Below are 25,413 nucleotides of genomic sequence, written 5' to 3'. Positions count from 1 at the left end.
CACTTATTGCCCAGATAAATTTAAAAATACAGATTTTTTTTTTCCTGAGAAAGAAATCTGGGAGAATGGAGAGAACCCTAATAAAGTCTTGCACTAGTTAAAATTACTTAATAAAGATTATCAATTATAGCAGAGAGAAAAGAGGCCTTATTTTTTGCTCTCCTTTTACATAATTTGCAGTCAAAGCTAAAGATGGAGGGAAAAAAATGTTTCCTTCTTTCTATTTTATGACTTCATTAATTTTACTTCGGGGGTCTGTGAGCAGATTTAAAGGGTCTAAATGGTGACATCAGTACATAAAGCAGAAATCTGAGCCGCTCAGTGCCAGTTGAAGGACTTTGGGATGTTGGACCAAACTTTCCAGCTACATGAACTTCCTAACTTACTTTGCCCTTACTGAAAAAAAGGACTGAAAGGGTGAATCAAGCCTACAGTCCAGTGAACATGGACTATGATTGTTACACGTTTTCAGGGCATCTTACACAATCCACACATGAGAAAACATAGCTCAGTTTTATATAAATCTGTGGTAAAAGAGCTTTTCTCTTTTACTTCTGTACTGTCACAGGCCATACTGGAATTGCCCGCCACCACCTCAGTGGTTAATGCTGATCTGAGAAACCTTGTTCAGCTTCTCTATTTTTTTCATGCAGTAAGCTGCACTCCAAATACTCAAGGTCACTACCTAAGTTCTAAACTAACTTGTCATTAAATACACGGGAGACTATTTCTAAAGTAGAACAAGAAGCACAACTTTCTGTGACTCCACTTTACATTAAGAAACCTATATAGCCAAGGATGGTTTTGCTTATCAGTTTACACTTAAAATCAGAGTATATCTTCCTGAATACCACACATAATTTTCATGGAATACTGCACATAAGTACTGCTATTCCACACAATAAATAAGGTTAAGTATACAGTAGTGGTGTCCCTGCTGGTAGGAGCCAGTGAGCTTTTCTTTCAGCGTACTGACAAGGGATTTACAGTACAAGGGATGCTAAAGACCTGAGATCCACTTGTACCAATTGCTTTCTACCATAAAACATTCTGTAAATCAATGTGCTACTCTTTGTTTAGAGAAGTGTGTGACAACCTGAAGTTCTGCTTTCAGTACTTGTGCAGAAAATAATCATAGTTCAGGTGGTGTATGGGAATTTTGTATTTTGGAACAAGCAAAGAAATCAGGTGATGTGGTCATTGCTATGGTAACTATACTTTTGTAGTGAACACTGAAGTAAACAGGTACATAAAACATGTATAAGTTGTCACTGTGCAAGTTACTGTTGCCCTGGAGCTGCAATAATTTGCTTCCTTTAAAACAGTTAAATCTAGTCATAAATACTTGATACCTCCCTTTGTCCTACTATCTCAATGAGATGACAAGTCTCCTCTTACATAATATACTACAAGCACATGAACAGATTGTTTTATCAAAAAAGGAACTTTCTGGAGAAGTAATTTATTGGCCTGTAAGCAGCGAAGTGTGAACAGGCTTCTGGCCTGCACAAAGAGAGCCACTTGCAGGGTCCTATGTACTGAGGAAAGGCTGATCCACCGGGCCAAGTTTGAAAGAGCAAGGACATTTCTCCAGCTCTGAAAAATACAGTATTACTTCCAAGCAGAGAGTTTCACCTTCTTTACTCAAATCTTCCCCTCTGTGGCTTTTGTCTCCTCCTCCGTCTCAGCCACAGTCCACAGGGGCTGAGAGGGGGAATTAGAGGAGAAGAGGCTGGGCTCTGTCCTCCCATAGCAAACAGCAATAACGTGCAGAAAGGCGACTGTGGTCTCTTTTCATGCTCTTCAGCGTAAATAAAGTTTGGCTTAAGGAGGTCCGTCTTTTGTCCCCAGCTGAGCAATACAACACAACTGTTAGCTCCTTCATACACACACTAATTTTGGGACAGAAAATTTTGTTTTACAGTTAAGTGCAGGCTGCCTTCTCACACGTAACAATGATGAACTGCTAATACTCTGGAGAAGTAAAGCACAGTTAACTTCCAGTTTAGCCTGGAACTGTAATGCTACTGACTAGCTAACCGAAGAGAGACCTGTCTGTCCACCCATGGCACAAAATAAAGGGAGGCACTGTTACTGTTAAGTGGATCCCTCAGGATCATTTCCTTGTATTGGATTACACATACAGCTTGGAAGTCTTAATGCTTCTGAAAGAAAGGGGATGGTGTTTTGCAACAGCTGCATTATATCATCACATCAAATGGCTGAGGGTGGAGAGCGGAGGGCGGACGCAGCTACCACGGGCGAGGGAGGCACGGCTGCGTAAAGCCTCCACAGGTCACACGCCAGAGCATGTTCAGCGACCCGACGTCTCGCTGGATGAGCATTAACAGATACCTTTCTAGCTTACAGAACCCAGTTGCTGCATGGAAGAAATCTTTTTAAAAATGCTAGAATGAGGAGAAAGCATTCACCTTTGATGTCCTAGTCGTGACTCTATAGGTATACTAAATTCTGTTTTTTCACGTAAAGCAGAGCTTTGACCTCTGTTTACTATGAGAAATACTGTATTAACATTTACCTTGTTTTGAATGTGCTTTCTGAGAATGTACAAGAACTTGATTTACGGGTCCATTGGCAACTGGGTCTTTTACCACAGATATTAGCATTGCCTGTGTTCCAGAGGATTTAACAGACATGCCCTAAATATTGTTTGAAATTTGACATTCGAGCTGTATTTAGAGATGGAAATATAAGCAAATTATTAATGATTGTTTTATTCAACTATATTTAGAGGGACTACAGCAGCTCAGACAGTTCTAATATGTGATCACTATAATGTTAGAGGTAATAACAGTCACCTGGCTGTCTTTGTCTGACATTTTTATTGATTTTAACGATTTAGTGGTAGGAAAAAAAAATCAAAGATTGCATTTTGGTTTCTTACTTTTAGATTAACTGGCTCAAATAACATCCCTGTTTAAAAATCATGTGGCTACATCTCCTTGGGCACTGTTATTTAAAATATTTCCTGTGGCTCTGCTGCCTTAGCTCCACTGCGCAGAGGGAACCTGAGACAGAAGCTACAAGTTTGAAAGTAGGAGAAGAAAAAAATCTCCCTTTTCCTGTGGCAGTAAATTCCTAGATCAGCTCAGGCTGTAATATATAGTTTTACCTTAATATAACTCAGCAAACCACCACCAGCAATCTTAAGGGTCTGATTTATCAATGATATTCTCATTTCATTATACTGCTCTGCTGATAGAAAAGGTACACTAGTATAGGTTAACAGGCTGGTGTGCTCTGGCTGTTCTGCTTTGTTATATTCATAAACCTACTCTTAAGAGTCAACATCAACTCAAAATGATTTAACATTGACACTACTTGAAAGAGACAGAATTTTTGTATGCCTGTATGTATTCCTGCGTTTCTATATGACACTTAGGAAAAACACATAGAAAAACAGTAATTTACATCAGGTCACTAGAGAGTTAAATTCAGGGTATGAACCAGCATTAGAAACCCTGCAAGTATTCTGTAAGAATTCTCAAACCTATAAGCATGAGTATAAACTCAGAAACTCAGGGTTAAGTTTACATTGAAAAATATCCAATCACATTATGATGAAAAATAGACAAGCAAGTTACTACACATTAAGCTCTACCTATCATGATACCATGAAAGAAAACCTACAAGAAAAAAGTCCAACATGTTACGAAAACACAGTTCTCAGCTAAAAACTTTAAAACACCTCCCTGAGACACAGCGCTCTCACGGCTCTTCCATGCTGATAGCAGATCAAGTTAACGAAGAACAGCCTACTTCTCACACATCCTGCAACACGCAATCCCTGCCGCCACGTTAAAGACGGTGCTAACGTGACAATCCGGAGAAGCGGAGCCTCTTTCCCCTTGGCTGTCTCGTATAAGACTCAGGCATAATGCAGTTAATAATGTGTGGGCATTCTTAGCATTCAATCTTCTCCTTTCTATCGCTAGGATTCAACAATTGTTTGAAACTTGGGGACTACCATTAAAAGCTGCTGAAAGTGTTCAGACAGAAAGCTAAAAAGATTGACAGTCAATTTTTACTCATATAGCAAAGGCTAATTTGTATTTTACGCTGTTTCAGCAATCTTTGACTGTTTTCTTCAAAATCACTGGCTCAGTGGCACCATATGGAGCATGTTGAACTTAAGATACCAAGAATGTGTCCAAGATATATCTCACTCCAGTGTGTTAAAACATTCCACCCTGCAGCTGTCATTATAGGAATATAATTCATACTCTAAAGTTTAAAGAAAAACAGTGTAGCTTACTATGCTTACAAAAATACAAGATTTTTTTTTGGTTCCAAGTAGTGGTCAGTAAATGGAAAACAGTTAATCTTCAATATTGTTTTTTAAAAAATTCACAATTTTAACTGATCATGAACTGCTTTAGTTCTGCATAATATTTAAGACTGAAAAACAACAAACATGCAAAAGAATTACTAAAAAAAAACCTACAGAAACTTGTGTATCTAGACCTAGCATAGCTCATCGTTACATTTTTCTCTTTTCCATTGATTGTCCTTCTCCTAAAAATTGACGCATAAGATTACAAGTCAGAAACCTTAACTCGTTTTTGGTAATGGCACTGATCAAGCGTATGATCATTTTGTTAAGTCATTTCACCTCTGCCTGGTCATTTCTTCTCCAAATACCATATACAAAAGTTAGCTGCTGTAATAATAAGGGTAGGATATCCTACAAGCAAGGGAAAAAAAAAAAAAAAAAAAAAAAAAAAGATGGTTTTGTATAAAATCTGTCCTGAGACAGACACATTACTCATGGCCAATTCACAAACAAGTAATGCAAGTCTCCTTAGAAAAGGGACTATAAAAACATTTTACCATGCCAACCCATCATATATTCTGCATATGGCATGTTTCACGGGAAAACCATTTTAGAAATATTATGAGAATTTTAAAATTCACTTTTTCATATGTTTCTGTCTCTAAAGTCAGGAAGTTGTATGTGGCTCAGAGGAAAATATTTCAGAAACCTTCTAAGATCATCCCATGATAGCTGGTAAACTCATACATAAGACTTAATATCCTGGAAGCCTTCAAGGGCAGGCAGTAAGTAAGTTCACAAGTAAGTCTTGTGGGTAAGCTGGAGATCTCCCTCTCCAATATCGTCAGTCTCCCATTTATAGCCATGGAAGGAACAAAGGTTTTGCTGCAGGCTTGAACACTGCATGCCCTATGCCTCTGGGCAGTATAATACTAGGGAGGCATTACGTATTTGCAAGGAAATCACTGGAAGCAGGAAAACGGAGTTATCTAGAGAAGGTTTATTTCAAAAGGATGGCCAGATGGGGTAGCTCGGAGTATAGAAGCTCGTTGAGCAGAGAGATAATAGTACTACACTGAACAGCTAGTACCACTGAAGACCTTGTTATACTTTCCACATAGCTGAGACATGCAGCATAAGATCTGGAATTGCTTGTAGAATGTGGAATTAAACTAGGAAAACAGTACAAAATCATACAAAATTTGTATCTCGGGTTGTTGGTGGGTATGATGTGTTTGACTCCAGAAAAAATGGAATTCAATAAATATATACAAGAAAAAAATATATAGTTGAAGAAGCATTCTGAAAAGGTAAGCATCAGAACGTGTTATGATCTCAATTTAAATTAGTAACACGATTTTGGGCAGATTGGTAGAGACAAAATTAGTTCCATTCCAAATGGTTTGCAGGATGAGCTGGATACATTTCACATCAACTCTTCAGAATTTTATCTTCATGAAGCACAGTTTTTCTCATTCACTATCCTGAACAAGAACTTATTTCAAGAGGTCTTATTAACAGATGAACAAAAGAGTAGCACTGAAAACAGCTGTTCAATTCTAATTAAAAAAAAATTCATTAAAAAAGTTTCCACATATTGCATAAATATGAAATGAGAGAATTCTAATTATCTGAGTAATCTTTCCTTGAAAGAAATGCCTTTGTTCAAGGACCATGGGGCTGGCCATAATGGATCAGACCAATAATCTATCCAGTCCCAGACCCTGTCTTTGGAAAAAATCTCAGCTCCAGTGTTAAAAGGAAATTTGAAAGAAATGCTGCAGTGGAAGTTTACAGAACAGTTCGGTTCCTTTAAACTCTCATTAAAGAGTTATCTTTTACCCTGAAAAACGAGAGTTAAAGAATATTAACTGTGGATAGCCATACCGTCTAATTATCTCATTCTTCCCATCCACCCAACACTCAAAATCATTACTATACCATTAAATGTACACATTTTTAAATGGAAATTTAGGGATTTCGCTTTGTGTTTCAATACAGAAAGATTATTCTAAAATTTTTAGCTTGAATAACAGCCAAAAGAAAGAATGTCTGCACAATTTACTCCTGAAGTAAGCACCTTCCTGGTGTGATAACATTCCGTGTTAACTTCTTACATATTTTTCTCTCACTCTAGATCTGTTCAAATGCCTTCTGAAGCAACCAACTTCTGTTAGGTTCTGTTGCAGCATTCTATACAGGGGACTTTAAAGTTCCAAATACCAAGAAAGACAATCTTATTTAAGAACAGTAGAGGTGAAGGTTGATTAAAAAGAATTAATTGACATTTATGAGATGCTAACACACTACATACTCGGATCTTAATTTTAGCTTACTTTAACTGATACATATATATGCACTACTTATTTTGGGACTCGGTGTTCTTGCTTTAAATATGAAAGCAACTCACCTGCAAAGAGAGTCAGGATGTACTCCTGAAACTATGGCTTCCTTGGTGTGCTCTAAATACCTCTCACCAGTGCAACCTTTTAGAGTCTCCTACATCTGCCATCCCTCTCTGATATCTGTACATTCAGAAACAGGCTACAGTTGGGAATGGCTGAGGCTATATCTTTCTTCCCCATCTCTCTTTTATCTTCTCCATCTTCCCCATATCTATCTTCTGTTCCTTTCTTGAGCAGTTAGATTCAGTACTTTGACTTAGTATCATAATTCGCTTATACTAAGAAGCATCTCCATCAAATCTGGCATTTGCTTTGATGTTCAAAACAAATGTATAGTGTTTGGCAATTTCACGTACAGAATTTAAACTGACTGATTCATTTATCTGAAACCGGTACATGTCCAAGACCACTTACAGATGCATCTACTGGTCTAGTAGAAATTCCAGTGAGAGGAAAAAAAGAGATGTTAATCACAGCTATCCCAAAATAGCATATACATTAATTAAATGTTGTGCAAGTTAAAGCCATTGACTGCTCACCAGCATAGGTTATGTTTCAAAGAAAGAATTTAAAAGGCTTTTTTTTCAGGTGCACTGATGGTGAAAGAGACCTGCAATTTCCTGAAACTTCAGGTATTGTTCCAATAACAAGCAGGTCCTCTTTTCACAGCAATCAGAACCCAATGCTGCAATATACGGCTATGACTTCACTTCTCATGAAACTTGCAGCATTTCAAAAAAAAAAAAAAAAAAAAAAAAAAAAAAAAAAAGAACGTCACACTACTCAGAGCGGTTAATAATCTGGTGAGGCAGCACCAAAACTGACCTGTCCTTTCGGAGAAATTCCAGCGTAGAGAGACGCTTTGTGAAGAGAGATCCCAAAGAGGGTTTAGTACTGCGAGGGTCTCTAACCTACCAGGAACAAAAGGCCTCATATTGCTCGGCCTCTCAGAATCAGAAAAACAAGTATCCTTCAGAAGGACAGTCATACAGAAATAGAAATAAACATACTCTGGATTGGTAGCTGCAAATTAACAACAAATTAGCTTAGACTCAAAGGGCAGTAACATCAAGACAAGGAAGCAGAATTTCTCGATAATCAGTTTCCCTGAATCCAAGATTCATCAACTTTCATCATCAGAAAATATCAAAAGAAAACTCCTACCTCCAGAATCTTTTGGAATATCCTCAAATTGCCTACTATTGGCAGGGTTTTTATCTCATGAAGAAAAAGACAGTTTAAAAAGCATCACCAGGGAGAGATTAGTTGGGATTACTGGATAAAATAAGGGCCTTGCATTCAAACGTATCATTTTCCCATTGCTTTCAGAGTCAGTTTCTCAAATGCTACGATTTTTGCTCATGGACAAGGACAGTGAGCCTGTGGCCTTACGGAGCCGGGAGGACAAGCTGGCTAAATGCAAAACTCTCCAAGCTCGCAGGCTTGAAACAATATTCAGCGATGATGGCTGCTTCCTCTGCGAGGACAGCAAGGAAATCTTTTCCATAGCTGCGGTTGGGAAGAAGAAAATTTCTGCCTGTGAAATTGTTGGCCCTGAGTGAAATAATTTGAGGATGACGAATACAACTGTTCATTCAATTTCAAATTTGGAGTAGGGATCCCCCTTCTACACAACTGGAAACATATCCAAGAAACACAGAGATTTATATACTCCAAAGTTTCTAATATTTCAACCATACTATTGCTATAATTCTTTCCTTTACAGAAAAGGTCTTTCACCTGGAAACTATTTTATCACGCAAAACAAACTGACTCAAATACGCATGCTTTTCTAATGTCACTGCATATGCTGCTCTTTTTGACAGGCAATACTCGGTGTCAAATGATGGTCTGAGGGCAAAACAAGCAACATTTTGACTTTGTAACTTATCACAAATCTGTTGGCATTAGTACAGCACATTAGTAGAAGTTTTAGTAGTTCATTTCTGTGGAGAAGCCAAAGGAAGTGTGATAACTAGGCTAGATAAGTGCTGTTAACTTAAAATAAAAAACCTGTAACAAAGACATTTCTCCACATTGCTTCCCCAAGAGCTCAATATTTAAACAAATGATGTTGTAAGTCAGAATATGACCACTAAACCTCAAAACATAGTTTAAGGAGATACTTTCATGTGGCTGCAAAATGATCACACATGGGCTGTTGTAAGCAGGGAAGCTTACAGATATAAAGGAAGCAAGATTTTAGAGTAAGGAAGCTTTTTTTATTAGGTCAATTATTACCTTTGGAAATAATAAAAAAAGCTTTTAAGTATACAAGCTCTTATTTGCACACAGAACAGAAGCTTCAAATTATATTTTCCTATGCTCTGTCCAAGCTTCTTTCCTAAGTTTTTGACAACTCTTTGAAAAACTATTTAGAAATTAATATTTTTGCAGCCCTTACACACATTTGGCATCCCCTGTATATGCTGCATAATACAGAGCAGGTTTAGCTTTCCCTTTAATCCCATTTATATGAATGACAAATTATATTTTAATTGAATAATTATTAAATTTAATTAAAGAAAATGTTCAGTATTAGCAGTTCTAATGCCCTAATTCTAAATTCTTATTCAAAATTGTAATACAAACTTTAATCAATGTACTCTAGTTCAGAAGTCAGTTCTAAATACCTTCACCATATATGTCAGTGCAGGAAGGAAAAATCTTTTGCATTGTTTACTTCCACAGGTGTTACACATAACGCCTTTTCAACAGTCTCAATGAAACTTCAAAGGGCTACATGTTGTCCTACCGAATCTACAAACAGTAAGAATCCTAGTGACAGAAGATCACATAACTGGACAGAGAGAAGGAAGATAAGATACAAATGCCTAGTTTTGCTCTTCCTTTCTGAAGAAATTCAGAAAAATGATACTATTGTCCAGTAACCTTCTTGATGAATTAAAAATATTTTTGATCAAGTGTAACCCTCTTGATTTAATAAGTGTAACCCTCTTGATTTAATAAAATTTTTTTTTGACCTATATAAGTAATTTGAAGGAACATGTGGATGAGGTAAGGTAGCACAAGGAAGGAAACACAGCTGAAATTCTAGTTTTGAAAGAACAATGTTGTAATAAAGAAATCGCCAAATATACTCCTAAAAACCCCAAGTATATTTTCAAGATTATTTCCTTATATAAAAGTTTTAATAATAAAAAATCAGTCATTATAATCCAGTGTCAATATACTTCTGCACCACTGCATGTATGCATTTTGTATCTATTTTCCTTAAGTTGATTTAATATGAAAATGATCATATAAAACATTTACACTCATATACACTGAAAAATGTATCTACTTATACTCTCTGCATTTAGTAGATATTCACAGATTTTCTAAAAGAAGAAAAAAGGGTAGACTTTGGATTTGCTCTGATGTCCAATTACAATATATCTCTCCCTGTGGGATTGTCACACTAGCTATATATCTGGATAGGCAACAGATGCTAAATGATGACTGATCAAAGGAGCGATACTGATGGTGGTCTCCAAGGGAGTATTTAGCAAGCAAAAAGGTGCCATACTGATGACTACCTGTGATGCTGGATGTTAGGCAAATGCACCAAAAAAAAAAAAAAAAAAAAGAAAAAAAAGAAAGACATACATAATCCATGGCAGAAAAATATTGAAGGCTGCAATATCAAGCATACAAAGTAAGGAAATACAAGAACTTAAATTGTATAAACTTAATGTGATTTCACAGTGAGGGTTTTAAGATACAGATGCAATTATATGACTTCATACTGTTTTTATAGGCATCTAACTCAAGGTATTGTCCTTGGTTAATACGTGAACTAGTGAGTTAAAGTTATATACGGCACACTAGCCATGCAACACAACACTTTCCACTATAAACAGTATTTTTTTTAAATGGACTTATGAGTGTTTGTATAACACTCCCTGATCTCTTAGAATTAACTTCATTACTCAGTGAGGGATCATGTTATCCTTACTGTATATTTGGGGAAACTGAGGCACAGACAGATACAGGAAAGCTCTTGATCCTTTCATACTTGGAAAACCTGAGACAACTTTTCAGAGTACTTATACAATTTTATTTGTAATGGGTCAAGGAGTAGCTCCCATTATAGATAAATAAATAAATAAACGAATGTGTGCTAAAAAATTCAGCACAAGGGGTTTCATCTTGTGTATCCAGAAAATAAGGAATATATATAACTATTGTATATAACATCTTGACTGTTTTGGCTTAAAAGACTCAACTTGAGGTTACACCAAAAGTTTGTGGCAAAGCCAGGAAAAGAATTCAGTGATTCAGAGAAGATTTCTTTAAGACTATTTCTATACCAATTCCTAAACTCCAGGTGCTTTTCATCCTTCCTGCAGTCCCCTCTCATGTACTGCACAACTTCTAACTTTTTCAGCTAATAAAGAAGAGTTGTTCACAGAAAATTCTTGATTAGAATCCTTGAGAAGAGAATGACACGTATTTCTTATAACCGCATTATTCAATACTCATGTCTCCGTGGTTTCCATGCAACTATTTTCATTGCAGACTAAGTTAACTCAAAGCCTTTTGCATTTCGCTGGCTAGACATGCTGCAGCTAACATGGTAAACTAGACACTCTCTAGACACTTTGTCTGAACGCTGTGTAAAGGATCTTGTAGTCAAAAAAGAAAAAGGGTATTGAACAAAGGATATATCATCAGGGACTTACTACCAGCTCCTTAACCGTCTTTTCCTGTTCTTCTTGGTCAAGTACTCTTTGTTCAGAAGCAAATTTATAACCACAACATCAATATATACTCATTAGAAAAACGTTAACTGTTCTATATAATAACCTCCATCCAAGAACTCTACCTGAACTTACCTATATATAATAACATTCAATCAAATACCTGCAGAAAACACTATACTGAGTAGCTGCATATATAACGTAAGTTAAGATTTAGAAGGGCATTGCTGAATATACTATACTACAGAAATAAAACCAAGTCAGCCAATGTCCCCAGCAATATTCCTTCGCCTCCTTGGGCTCTTCCTGTAGAAACTCTAGCATTATAGATCATGTTGTGTTTCACCTGATTTCACCAAAGAGGTTATCAGGCCCTCCCTCCCAAGCCCTCTCCATCATCATGCATCACCACTTCGTCTAGTGAGATCTAGTGATTGTGCTGCCCCAGCGAAGCTGATCAGCTCACTGATCTGACAGAGGTCTAACCTACGAAGATGACTCTTGCTTTGGACATGAAATTGCTAAATCTGCCCGAAGCAAGAGTAGGGGGAATGAGACTATGAGATACCGGGAGAGAGCGCTACCCTTTCTGCACTGGCTTACATTTTGATGAGATCAAGCAGAACACTGGACTTCACTCTAAATGGGACCTTACAGGTGGCTGGAAGGACTGTAACCAGGTTGAATCTCCAGTGTATCTCAATGATTCCTCATTGCTTTAACAGGCTTTTAACATGATCTAATAATGCTTTGAATTAAAAAGTGGCTACATCCACCCCCAAACAGGGCTTGAAGTGTGGAGTCGCAAAATGTACTTCAGCTGGACTGGAAAAAAAATCCTTCATTGAAACCTATCCATCTTATCTGCATTGTTACCTGAAACTATTCCCATGAAATAGAACTATTCTGGATTTACATTGATTAAAAAAAAATTTTGTGAACATTTCTGCCTTCATTCTTCTATTTCTTATCCATTGTACTAAACTTTATTAATATTCTGATTTTTACAGCTTTTACGCTGTATATTTGTATTTGCCCTAGTATCACAATTTTTGAAATTGCCTACATTTTTACCTTTAAAAAGTTTTCAGAGATCTGTATTAATATAACATTAAGAATTGAAAATCAAATTCTGCAGACCTTTTATTCCACACAGATGAGTTTTGTCCTAATACACGCAGTGGCTGACATCATTTCAGGACACTAACAGAAGAAAAAAAAAGGCAGAACCAATTTTCCTTGTTCCTGACACTGCTGTATGACCTTGGGCAAATAACCTCTTGGTTGTCCACCTGTAAAACACAGACAAGACTACACACCCACCTTATTGGTTTATTCTTTAGCTTTAATGTTTAGGAAGTGTTATGAGATGCTCTGGGAAGTGCTACAAAGTGACAAGGGTTATCAATCATCGTCAGTAAAACACAAGCTGCTGAGATACGGTGAAACCTTCCTTCCCCTCTCACAGGACGTGTTCTGTCCTGTGCTGCAGCATTCCTGACCTTCGACGCATCGCAAAGCTGGATCACATAAGGAAGGATAAATATCCCTAATCTTTCTGAGATACTACCAGAAAATGTTTTTCGTTTTAAGAAGTGAAGCCGGTTGTCAAGCGTGTGCTTCTAAATACCTGCTTGCTTTTCAAAACAGGAAAAAGAAAACCACTTTTGAGATAGGATTCCTAAATTACTTAAATAGCTAGACATTAGCTGAAAGTAGCACTAAATATCAACTTAAATACCTGGCTCTCAATTTTCCTTTCATTCATAATATACTAGGTAAGCTACACTAAAATAATTACTTGCTTTTTAAGCATGAATTTCATTGCAGCAGCTGAGACAATGTAGATAAATAAGAAGATTAATTGAAACAGAATGAATCACAACAAAATACGTTGTTGCATAAGGTATGATTAACTCCACGGTGATTCATATCATTTCAAATAGTAGGGCTTTTATCAATGACGGCTGCAAGGTTGGGAAATGATTTAAAAGCATTTCATCTTAGAGAGCCACTGCAGTTCACAAGGGGGAAGGAAAAAAAAAGACAGAAGAGAGAGGGAAAAGCAGATTCAGTGTCTGCAGCTGAAATAGCCTTGGGCTGTTTCAGAATCCTTCCCACAGCACATCTTTACAACACGCCATTGACATTACCAACCTCCCTTGTGCTAGAGACCCCCTCATTTTTCAGCCAGCCACAATTTATTAGCTATTCAGACATTAAGAAAGTAGTTAATTCTGCAGATCAAGGAGCAATATTATGATGCCAGAGCTTTCCTATAATTGAAAATTCAGTTCCTGTAGCAGAAAAGTAAGTGACAGAATTCTACAAAGAAATCAGAGAACTCTAAGAATAATAATATTTATTTTTCCTCCATTAAAAATTCCAATTTTTAATTTCCAGGCTCCATTTGCTGAAGATTTTGCAGGAATCTTAAAAGTAAGTTTTATAAAAAGAAATTGCTTTCTGTTTACAGTATTTTAGAAAAGCAAACACCAGCATCAGTTGGCCTTAAAAAAATCCCTACCTGCTAAAATAGAAGAGAAGATCTCCTTACAAACATTTTTCCCATGTGCATTTAATAAACTGGGTCAGAATATCCAGCTACAGTTTTTAACTTAACCACAGACTCACTGTATGGGATTTTGCAATTCTCAGCCCCTCAGCCTACAAAATGAAGATAATTATCTTCATCATAGGGGCAAGCTTCTGAGAGCCTTTAAAAGCCCTAAGAAATGGAAACTATTGGCAAATAAATTGAAGTGAGAAATACTGCCACCCATCTCGATTTCAATTAAGATGATTAATATTTGTGAAAGCTTGATTCAAAATGACTAAGAATTTAGAAATTGAATGTGAAGGTTCAGTTCTTAAGAAAGACGGTTTACAAACAACCACTAACTGAAAATAACCCTTAAATATCAGCTCTGCTAAGTCAAAAAGAAAGACTCAAGGGCTCTTAAGGGTCCTTTATCACACATGTAAATTAACAGTACGCTAAAAAAAGAGCCTCCTGGAGAAACTTAGATTCAATTAAAGCATAAACAGTATTAATTATATTGGTGTAAATTTGGATCAATTAAATTATACAATTATGAAGGTACACTAGTTTAAAAAAATCACCATGTCGCTGATTTACCTTAGGAAAGCTATTATGTCTCATCCAAGATTTTTGTGAGCTGTAGGCAGATTCCTAAGCCTTCAGGTATCAACCTAGTTGCAGGTGACAAAGTCGTAGAGGGAATTTATTTGCAGGACTGAAGTTTGTTCACAATACTATATCTTAATACTATATACCAACATACATGGAGTTAAAGTTGTTTGCAAACATAAGCTATAGGTTACAGAATGGCCACACTTGCTTGGAAACTGTCATTTAGGTGTAAATCCTAGTGCATTAAATATAGCTTTATGCCAAAAACCTTAGCAGCATTTCCATTCACTCCTCCAGTTAAAATAAGCACAAAAATACAGACTCTCTTTGAATGCAAGTTCAAAGCTAGGACAATGTTAACCACTGTCATCAGTTTTAGATTTACTGTTTTTCATGGTCATTAAAGTGAAAGTACAACACACATATTCCTTGAACAAGATGTACAGAAATAAAACAAGTAGTAGGATAACTGAAGATGACACTTGCTTTAAAAAGGCTCATAAAGGCCTTATAAAGGTTCGTAAAGCCTCTGCAAAACAGTGTATTTTTGTGGAGATGTTTGTGTTAATATTTGAGACCTTATTTGCAAGCATTTTAATTTAAGGAGACTCAATGTGCCATTCTGATATAATTACAAGCTAAAATGATGACTGGTTTATGTGCTAGCTTATTGCATAGAGAGGTACACATCTCTGTAAAGCTCAGGATTCGTAATTCTAGAACTGCTATTAAAATTGCTTTTTAAAACATACAAGTCTTTCATGTAACCATGTTTCTTTACAGCATGCTTGTTGCTGCACCAGCATCAATTTCCCGATCAGATTGCAGGAGTACCCCGCCTTTGCAGAGCTTCTGTTTACAATCCTGTAATTAATTTGTTCTGAAACTGTGTTTAGAAGTAAAACCTCTATATACTTGTGAGAAAGAGGATCCAATTTCCAGAAAGAAATGTTATATTAGCTTTATTATATCACTGCTTAAGAAAAATCCATGATTTCTCTTTTACATATCCTCCTTAACTTTTACTGGTTGCTGTACACTGTATACTGCAAACTATACTGTTTTGACATGGTTTTTATTATAAACTAACAGATGAGGAACTCAGCACTTCTATAATTCTAAAGTTCCCAAATTTTAAAATTTCTCAGTGATGTCCTGTCTAGACACAGGAAGAGAACTTAGAAAGATCTTTACCTTTTCAATATCTTACTTAATATTCCTCTGCAAGTCAGGAATACCTGCCATGTGTGGGAATGAAGTGCAGAATCACATGGAAGCCTTGCAGAGACCCTTAAATTCTCAAGACCTCCATAGAAAATAAATTGCTATCCAGCTGCATGTTTCCCCGGTGGTTCCTTCCCTGAGGAGATGCCATTTTATCTCACAGCTTTAGGGAGACTGGAAAATGAGTTCACATTCCTATGACCGGCCTTTACTTCCATGGGTTCTCAAAACGCAAATAATGCAGGGCAGGACAGGTGTTTCCTGGGCCAACTCTATCACCAGCATATCAGAGACATCAAGCTCTAACTCGTGGAACGCAGAAAAAGGTCTGGGAAGAAATCCACACAAACGTAGGCTCCTTTACTTGCCTAAGAATGGCTGTGCAAAAAACACTTCATAACTTTGCGTAGAGATGTAATTTTAAACGCTTTCACTCCTTTGACCATTCTGTTATTGAAAGTTACTTTGAGTTGTAAAATATGTATTCTAAGGTGAGCTTTTACAGATGAATTAAGCAGCAACTTGTGACAAAGCAGTTATCATCAGGAGATAATTGACCTTATTTGAGAGTTAAGGATCCTGAGGCAAAGTAGAGTGTGCTTAATCCTGGCAGGTTAATTATCCAGTGATTATGGAAGCTTGGAAGGTATTATTGCTAAAAACCATTTGCAAAATGACACTATAAAAAAAACTTAATTTAATAAAAATTAAAAGCAATGACAATAATCAAGTTCTCCAGTCATGTATTGCTAGATAATGACTGCAGGATGGCCCTAATTGGCTAGCAGCAATGAACATATAATTATTTCTATACTGAATGTTCTGTACTAAATTTATTATATGAACTGTAGTTAATAAGCATCAAAAATTCAAAGCAAGATGTTGGTTGGTTTTAAAAGAGGTTTAAAGAAATGATCAAAACAGTAGTGGTCACAAAGCTAATGCTGAAACTGATAAATATACCGAGTTATCACAGCATTCTGTGTCTCCACTGCGGTTAAGGGTACGTTGGCACTTACATTCTAAACCAGAACATTTATTCCAAGAGGTTTATAACTTGCCCATTTTAATTACCATCTGGCTGAAACTTGAAATAACCGATCTCCATTCAGATGTAAGTTTTTAAGTAGAAGATGTAATCTAAAATCACTTTGCTAATTGTTTTTAGTTTAAGAATGGCAGCAATTTGGAATTTTGCTGCTCTTGGATGTTTTTTGTAGCACTCTAAAAATATAAACAGCTCAGTGCTTAACAATAAAATTATATTTGTCTATAATGTGTAGTGAAGATAAATATACAGAAGAATAAAAATCATGTCTGAGACTACTCTTGTTCTAATAAAGTAATAACCATACTATTTAGTCTGCCCTGCTTGTGTGTTGACTTATATGTGCTTTCATTATTTAATTAAATTAGCAGAATTGATGGAAAACACAGCAAAAAGGCAACCAGAGGATATGAACGAAAATTTGGTGTATTCCCCATCAAGGCATACCTAAACACAAAGAAAACCAAATGTACTTGCAGCTGAAAAGAATACAGGAGAATAAGCTAGAAGGGAAGCTACTAGAAGGCAGGACATGTCAGAATACGCTTCTCCTAAGGAGTTTTGCAGCTACTCTTTGCTACAAACCATGATGCAGCGAGCAGAAACACTTACAGTCACAAGATACAGCCGCCACTAGAAGTGGAAGCATGCCATGCCAAGAGGGTGGTTTCAGCTCACACAGGAAGACAAGAGAATAAACCACTGTAAAAAGCACTTCAGCAGCTCTAAAGCAGCCATGGTCAGCTTAGACAGTAAGAAGCAGAGACTAAAAGCAGACCAGAGTTTCAACTGATTAGAAATTCAAGTATACCATGTACAAAAAGGAGCATAAGTAACAGACTGTAAGAGGCTGATACTCTGAAGTATACACACATTGTGCAGCCAAGTTTAAGGATGATCACTTACATTAAAATAGCATCTTTTACCCTGAAAGACACCAAATGCTTCAGAAAATATACACAGAAAATGCAGGGAGTATTTCACACTTCAATAAACACAGCAGCCCTGCCCAATAGTTTTTGACAGGAGGTGAATAATACCACAGCAAACTCAAATGGTAGGGTGAATTAAGGTAATCATGATATAATTTCCAAAATTGTAATCTTGCCGCTATATTGGAGTATTACTTATAAAGTATGCAAATGCATTAAAGGCTAGTTGTCTTTATGATTCACTGTGATCTGTAATGTCCTAACAGGTTAAAGAGGCAATACTTATATAAAACCAAGCAATAGTTTAGCCCAGAAGTTCTTTTCAGCCTCCCCCCCCCCCCCAAACACTGACTAAACTTGATTCTGCTTAATTTGTGAGATCTGACAAGGTTTTTTTTTTTGAGATCATATCACTACTAAATTTAAATACTCAGTAGCATCTTAGTGAGGACTGTATTGCAAAAGAGAAAAAAAAGGTAACAGATGGCAATAGCAGCAAAACATCCAGAAAACCTTTCTGTATGATTACCTACAGTATGTACTATATCTGGAACAATACTAGTTCCTAATGTGGACATGCAGCAATAGTGTAAAAAACTGACTCTTGCTGGTTCCAATCTGTGTCATAAACAAGAATAAGCACTGTTTAAGTCAGTTTTCCATAATTTTCCTGTACTAATGTAATTATCTCAAGGAGAGGTAAGCCCTTGCCTCATTTAGGTACATCATATTTTCCAAGATTTTTTGAAATCTTGTATATATACATATGTATATACACACATACATATATAACCTTTTTATGTTTAGCAAATCAATAAATATTTAAGAGAACTTTCTGAACCAGAAAAAAATCGAGAAGTGATCGTAATATAGTAAGTAAAATCTAAATTCAGTTGGTCTCCTACATGGACTTTCAGGCAGAATTTCATACATGCTGTTTACCAGCTGTTGCATAGCAAAGATAAGCTTCCTTAGGTGGACTGCCAGTCCATCTTTTATAAAATTCAGTAAGAACCTTCTAAGCCAGTTAATTGTTTTTCAGGATTCTCCTTCTACTCTCCCAGAAAAGCAAGCATTTTCATCACAGAAAATGCTGTCAAGAATAGGAGTAAGGGGTATGGAAGCAAGTTACAGCACCTCAGCAGCTCTGCAGTAGTCCTTCACATGTTTTCTCCCAGCAAAGATTTACTACTGGGCAAGCACATGCATATGGCATTGATTCTGAAGCAGGCAGCGTGCTGGATATTCCCTCTTTTAACCTGAAGTAACTTGTTCATGCATCTCTACGCTAACACGAGCGAGCTATAAACCTCTACCAGGTCAAATGTTATAATTGGCATCAACGGAAACATCACATTCTTTTGGCTCCTCTTTCTCAGTTGTGACTGCGGGTTTCATTTTCCAGCGACACTTTAAAGTTAATTTCTCTCTGTGAATAACGGAGAATTGGAAAGCAGGACACAAAACAGGTAGGCCCAAGAGATGTTTACTTTTGTAGGACTCACCGTCTCATTTCCAAAAAGGACGTCAACATAAGGCATGACTTTCATCATAGGCTCTTTGTAGAACTGGCTAATAAATGGTGCAGAAAGATTCAAGCTGAAGATCTTGTTGTTTGCAGAAGCCTGAGCAGCCACTTTTAATATCGCTTCTGGTGACACTGTCAGGAAGAATCCCTGTAAACATACAAACAACAGAGTATTTTACTCATTTCAAATTAGGAACTGCATTAAGTATGTGCCTCTGAAAGGAACCCCTTCCTACGCACACCTTTTCCATCATGCACATTCACAAATAGAAACACTGCAGATAAATACTGTCTTTGCATTGAGGTATTATGGAGGTGACAAAGAATCTGTATATGCTGAGAAAGATAAGCCTCTAAAATTAAATATAATTCACTACCACTGCATTCTATGCCATTTACTTTCCATAGCAGCTAAGAGTATTGTTTGTATTTAAAAGGTGTTATATTATAATTCTAAATGCCCCTTTTTGGTAACAGAGTCAATCTGACTTTGCTACTTAATTCCAGTGCCCAAGAAGATGGCTCTACGTGGAGCTAAAGGATTAATTAAATCTCTTGCCTGAAGAATTACCTTGTTTATAGTAAGTATGTAGAATATGCTATCATTCCTGTACTTGTTGCTATTGTTCTGCATGACAAAGCCAGGTTTTTCATGTTTCCACGCAGTATTTTTCATTTTCCCACAACCACAGATTTCATACTTTCTTCTCTATGCAGGCATTTCCTGAATTACGAGAACATGATCCCATTCTATCTCTGTTAAAGGAATACAGCTGCTGATAGGAAGGGAGACCGTGATGCTCTCAGCTATCGCACTAAAATAGAGCTGCAGCTCTTTGGCCTGATATGAGGTGGACTCTGGAGTCTTAACAGGACACTTATCTACAATCTTCAGCCAAAAATACACAATCCCTTTCCATTATACCTGTTTTTTAAAAAAATGTAACAATGTATTTCACCAAAAAATTAAAAATAAACAGAGAGATTGTCCTTCACACTTAATATGAAAGTTCTTGGTTGCTAACAGAGCTAGAACAAAGATTTTTTTCAAGATCTCTTCTCCCCCAAGCTGAACCTCATGTGTTCCAGATGTTATTTAAAGATCACATAGTTTCATTAATCTACTAATTAGACATAGTCTTTACACTAATTAAACAAATTTTAGGTGTTCCATTCCTGCAACTCTAAAAGCAATCTTAGCAACTGTTCCGAAAACTGTGTATAAAAGTCATTTTCAAGTAAGAGCAGCAAGTGTTAAATTTAAGGCCAGAAGTAACCTCTAAGGCAGAGTAACAAACAACTTTGAGTGGGGTCTTATAAATAAATTGCCATCTCAGTTTGATGTTTTACTTTGCTACTGTGACACTCTAAAAGGTGTAATAGTGAATCAGTCTTATTTTCTACTTTTTATCCATATTATTCTGTCTTCAGATCACAGAATATCTGTATTTTTACCCTGAATACTTCAGTTAACAGCTCATCTTAGGCTTTCTATTCACTAGAAAAATAATATAATGAAGAGTCTACAGATTAAAGATTACTTAGAAAATCTTTCCATTTATTTCTGCCTACTCCAGGCTCCCCTGTCTAGCAAATACATGATCACTTTTAAAATCCAGGCATGATTCTCTACATGACAATGAGAGTCCAAAGGGCATAAAAATGCTTTGCATCTTGTGGAGTTACTCAGTACCTCGAAAGACTGGAATCCTGTAAACATCCAGGCTTCTTTGCTATTTTTATATTCTGAAGAATTAAAGTGAACCATTTATATAACATCTTGTCTCCATAGCAATCTCTACCATCTTTTAGTGTTTCATTTAATGAACAGAGCTGAATTTTTAAAAAACTGTTCCAAACACAAAATAAAAACCTTGCAAGGCTAACATGTTGCCAGCTGTGGATAAATCACAGATTGCTATACAGTGGTCTGCGTAAATAGTAACCTGGTCAAATAATTAGGCTTCTTACCAATTTTAGGCTGAAAACTTGATCTGAACTGAAATACATCTGATTGTAATTTAAGGTACAGAACACTATCCCCGTGAGAGCTAACTCAGGCCTGCATCCAACTCTCTTTTCCTTTGGAAAAGGCAACATAAAAGTACTGAGATGCAGATAGGATAGCTTGCTTTTCAGTTCCTGCATAGTAAAGCCAGGGACTCTGAAAAGTTGCAGCTCTGTTTTCTGCTTTTCTTTAAAAATCAATTCTGCCATTTAATTTCACTCCTCAAATAGCTTTTTCTTTTATATTTTTTTAAATGAGTATTTGATAATGAAACATTTAGAAATTAAGAGTTAGGCTTTAGAGAACTTTCCTAAAACTTTGCTTTAGAGAACTCTTCCTAAAACTTTGTCAAATACAACATTTCCTCACAAAAATAAGCTCTGGTTGTACAATTCACACAATGGAATTAAGGTAGAAGCAAAACATATAAAATCTGAATCAAAGAGATCTGGGTTTAAAGAAAGCTAAGTATATTTTTCCTCCTTTAAGGATTTCAATAGAGTTTGACTTTACCTGTAGTGGAATTCCAGTTCCAGCTATGGCCAGTACAGTAAATAAACATAGTATCTTAGTTTGAACTGCGACTAGAGGCCACCGACCACATCACTGCAGCATGCTACAATTCTGAACAGGAATGAATTCCACCAAAGCAAACAAGTTTTCTTATATCTCCTGGGGATTCCTAACAAAGAAAGCCACTCCATCTCTTCCTCGGAGCCACAGATTTCCTGCTCTTTCAGCTGCTTCTGCTTGTTGTACAGAGAGGTGTATCTACAGGAATATCTAGACTCTAAGTCAACTCTTCTGACCTGCTTTCACAATTAACTCCTAGGCAACATAATTTCTAGGTATTGTTTCTGTGACAGTACAGCAAGGTTGAGATATGTCAAGTAAGGACATCTTAAAAGTTAAAGAACTATAGGTTAGGAACCAATGGTGATTTGCATCTTAAATTTCTTTTCTTTTTTCTTTTTTTTTTTTTTTTTTTGGTTTTTTTTTGTTTTTGGCCAATATCAGCACCAATTCAGAGATTTCCCTTGGGTAGACTGTTGGGTAGAACATGTGATCTTGTATCTCTTCACAACATCTGTGGATTCTTTAGAGATAAAGTCTCCCAAAACACAAGACGAAGACCACTGATCTAAGAGACTTCAAATTTTAGTATTAAAAAGTTCCTTTCTCACTAAAAAGAACATTAGGAGGCCTTTCAGAAGATACTCTGTACACATCTACACACCTCAGTCCGCTTCTGATAAATATGGAAATCTTTTTATCCTCAAAAACCAATAGTACCTTAAAATAACTAACAGGAATTAATAGAAACATTTGTAACCAAAAGATGAGTCACTTGGTTAGTACACGGAAATTCAAATAGCCTGGAAAACTTCAGGTTGGGGTAATCTACTACACAAGACTACTGTAAAGGTATCTACCTTTGTGAAAGAATGTTATACATAGAAGAACATATCATAATTAGACAGGGCAGTCAAGGAATGTGAAAGGAAGCACTGCAGTACTGAGGAAACCAGTTACACACTAAGGGCTATCAGACATCCTTACAGCACGCAGTACTCCTTCGGCCTGCACTGACCGAGGCCAAGTGCACCAGATGCTACTGCTTCATGATGTGCCGCAGTTTGCTGCTGCTCAAAATGTAGCGAGCTTTTCCATGCCAGGAAAAAGGTGCCATTGTACTATAAACCAGAGAGCAAGGCTAAAGTAACATATACGTCAGGAAAACAGGATGACTTACCAAATTATTTATATGCATGTTTGTATGCATACAAACACACAAAACGCACAGATACCTCTCTGCACTGTATTTAGTACTTGTGTTTAAATACAATCCATCGGTAGAGAAAAACATTTTCCTTGTGGCAGAAAGAGAAAAAAGAAATAAGAAAATCACATGTGAGTACTGCAGATGCAAGGCTATGTGAGATGCAGTAGCTTTTTTATAACTTAAGAGCTTTAAAAAAATCAAGATATGCATGATAGCACTAGACCAAGTACAGAGAGAATATCATAGTGATCTTGCTTCAACAATATTTAAGAATTCTTTGACGCACGTTTACAATACGCCAGATTACTGCGAGAAGAGGATAGTCTTGTACGCACAAGTTTGTCTTCCTTTTTTATTTTTATTTTTAATAGACCCTAGCCTTACTGGAAGGATTTAGCAGGCTTCTGCACAAGCAGTTTGTCCTTGGAAGACATCCGTCTCATTTTTATCACACGAAGACCCAAAAGGTTTCTTCTGACCCACACTAGGCTTACACAGCACTAGCAAGAGCAGATGTGAGTACAGCAAATTAAGGGTGTCAAAAGTGTCAGCAGCCCAGAATCAGTGTTTTGAAGTATCTCACGAAGCCAGAACTGCTCTCTCTTTGCTTAATGTATTTCTGTATAAGGTGCTCTATTCAAACTGAGAGGTTGATCTTGCCTCTTCTCATTTGTTCACCTGAAAAAACACACTTGTACTGTATCTACACGGATTACGCACATTTAGTGATTTCATAACGTTATAACGAGGATCAAGATATGTATTTTTTAACTTTCTTTTTTCCTTAAAGCCAAAACTGAAAACTGTGACCTAGTACACATTAAGATAAAACCAGACTGAGAGGATAACAAGTAACTTTGTATTTTTGGATTTATTATTGTTGGATGCCACAAAAGCAATGTTTATAAGAACATGTAGAGATAATACAAATTCTCATTGCTCTCAAACCTACCACTCACCAAAAATGCTTCAGTTTGCCCCTTCTTCTTTCTAACTCCTCCTCTGTCCTTTCCCTCACCTCCCCCTCATTTTTAAAGCGGTTTACAGGAAAATAACTTCATCATATGAGTGCCTGTTTTTTGAATCACGATACCCTGAGTTAATTTTCAGATAGCATTTGGTAACAATGTAAAATGAATGAATTGTAAGTGTGAGTCAAAATATTTAACATTCAGAAACATATATACAACCATCTGCTGCCATTTAAGATAAGTTATATTTTACCAACACAAAAGAATCACATCATTTAATCCAAAATTATTTTATGGCAAGCATTTACATAAAAATGCAGTTACAATGACATCACACTCATCCATCTAAAGGGTGGGATTTTTCAGGCACACAGCAAGTTGGACAGTCGTGTAACGACAGTCCTGATAAATACTGTGATTCAGCAAAAAGCCCTTCAGAACACACCTAACTTCAAGCATGTGAACAATTCCAGTAAAATCACAAACTTCTCAGATGCAAAAGGAAATTTCTCTGCTAACATAACCAAGTCAGACCTTCAGACCTGCTGAAGCCTCCTGTACTTCCCCATACACAAAGAGAACTTCAGGTCACACACCTGGGCAGACAGAAGGGATGTCCTGCAGCTTTGCCCTACGACCAGTTTCATCTCTGGCATCCTAGAGGAGATAACAGGGCTTGGAAGGAGCAAAGCTGCCACACGAGGGCAATTCTTCGCATGGAGAATGAACCACAGGGTAACTACTTGAGACAGAAGAGCTTACGCAAGGCTGCCATGTACCCTACCCTCTGAACGGTACGGAGCACAAATTCGGTGCAGTCCATGTCCCACCCACTGAGTCAAGACAATGAAATCTTCTTCTTTCAAAACAGGAACCAGAAAGAATCTTCTAGGCAAGTTAGACCAAAATCTCCGTCTCTGCCTCAGTATGTAACGTGAGTTTGAAAGAGCAGAGAACAATTAAAAACCAGAAGTTATCTTTAACACTGAAATATCCAGGCATAGTATTCTGAAGGTGCAGCACTGCCAAATTAGCAGACTTAAAGGAACACACACTTCTTCCTTTGAATTTTGAGCATTTATACTTGCAACCTACATGAAGTCATTTGATAAAATATTTTTATTACTGAGATAGGGCAGAAAAGTATCAAATAATATAGATATTAAAATATTCCTGATTAAAAAAATCTCCAGAAATAAAAAGAAACAAAACACAAACAACATGACCTCTGCTGAAAGGGGAAAAAAAAACTCTACATAACTTTCTGCTTGGGAAATGTTCAGTCTATAAATAAGTAAAATATATGAAAGTTGTTTTAATCTATGCACCTATTCTTCATGTCACAGGTTATTTAGGAACTTAG

General features: G+C 36.6%; 1 protein-coding gene across 2 annotated transcripts in view; it reads right to left on the bottom strand.

Annotated features, from left to right (window-relative positions):
• Window positions 1–25,413, bottom strand: part of ADK (adenosine kinase) — a 302,860-nt gene that overhangs the window by 64,065 nt on the left and 213,382 nt on the right. For both annotated transcript variants that reach the window (XM_062580837.1, XM_062580838.1), the window contains exon 7: window positions 19,266–19,436. In XM_062580837.1, coding sequence (XP_062436821.1) covers window positions 19,266–19,436 — 171 coding nt within the window. The remainder of the gene's footprint in view (window positions 1–19,265; window positions 19,437–25,413) is intronic.

The sequence above is a fragment of the Rhea pennata genome, chromosome 7 (assembly GCF_028389875.1).
Source record: "Rhea pennata isolate bPtePen1 chromosome 7, bPtePen1.pri, whole genome shotgun sequence".
Classification (NCBI taxonomy): domain Eukaryota; kingdom Metazoa; phylum Chordata; class Aves; order Rheiformes; family Rheidae; genus Rhea; species Rhea pennata.
Note: the sequence above shows the minus strand (reverse complement) of the source record. Positions and strands in the feature narration are given on the sequence as shown.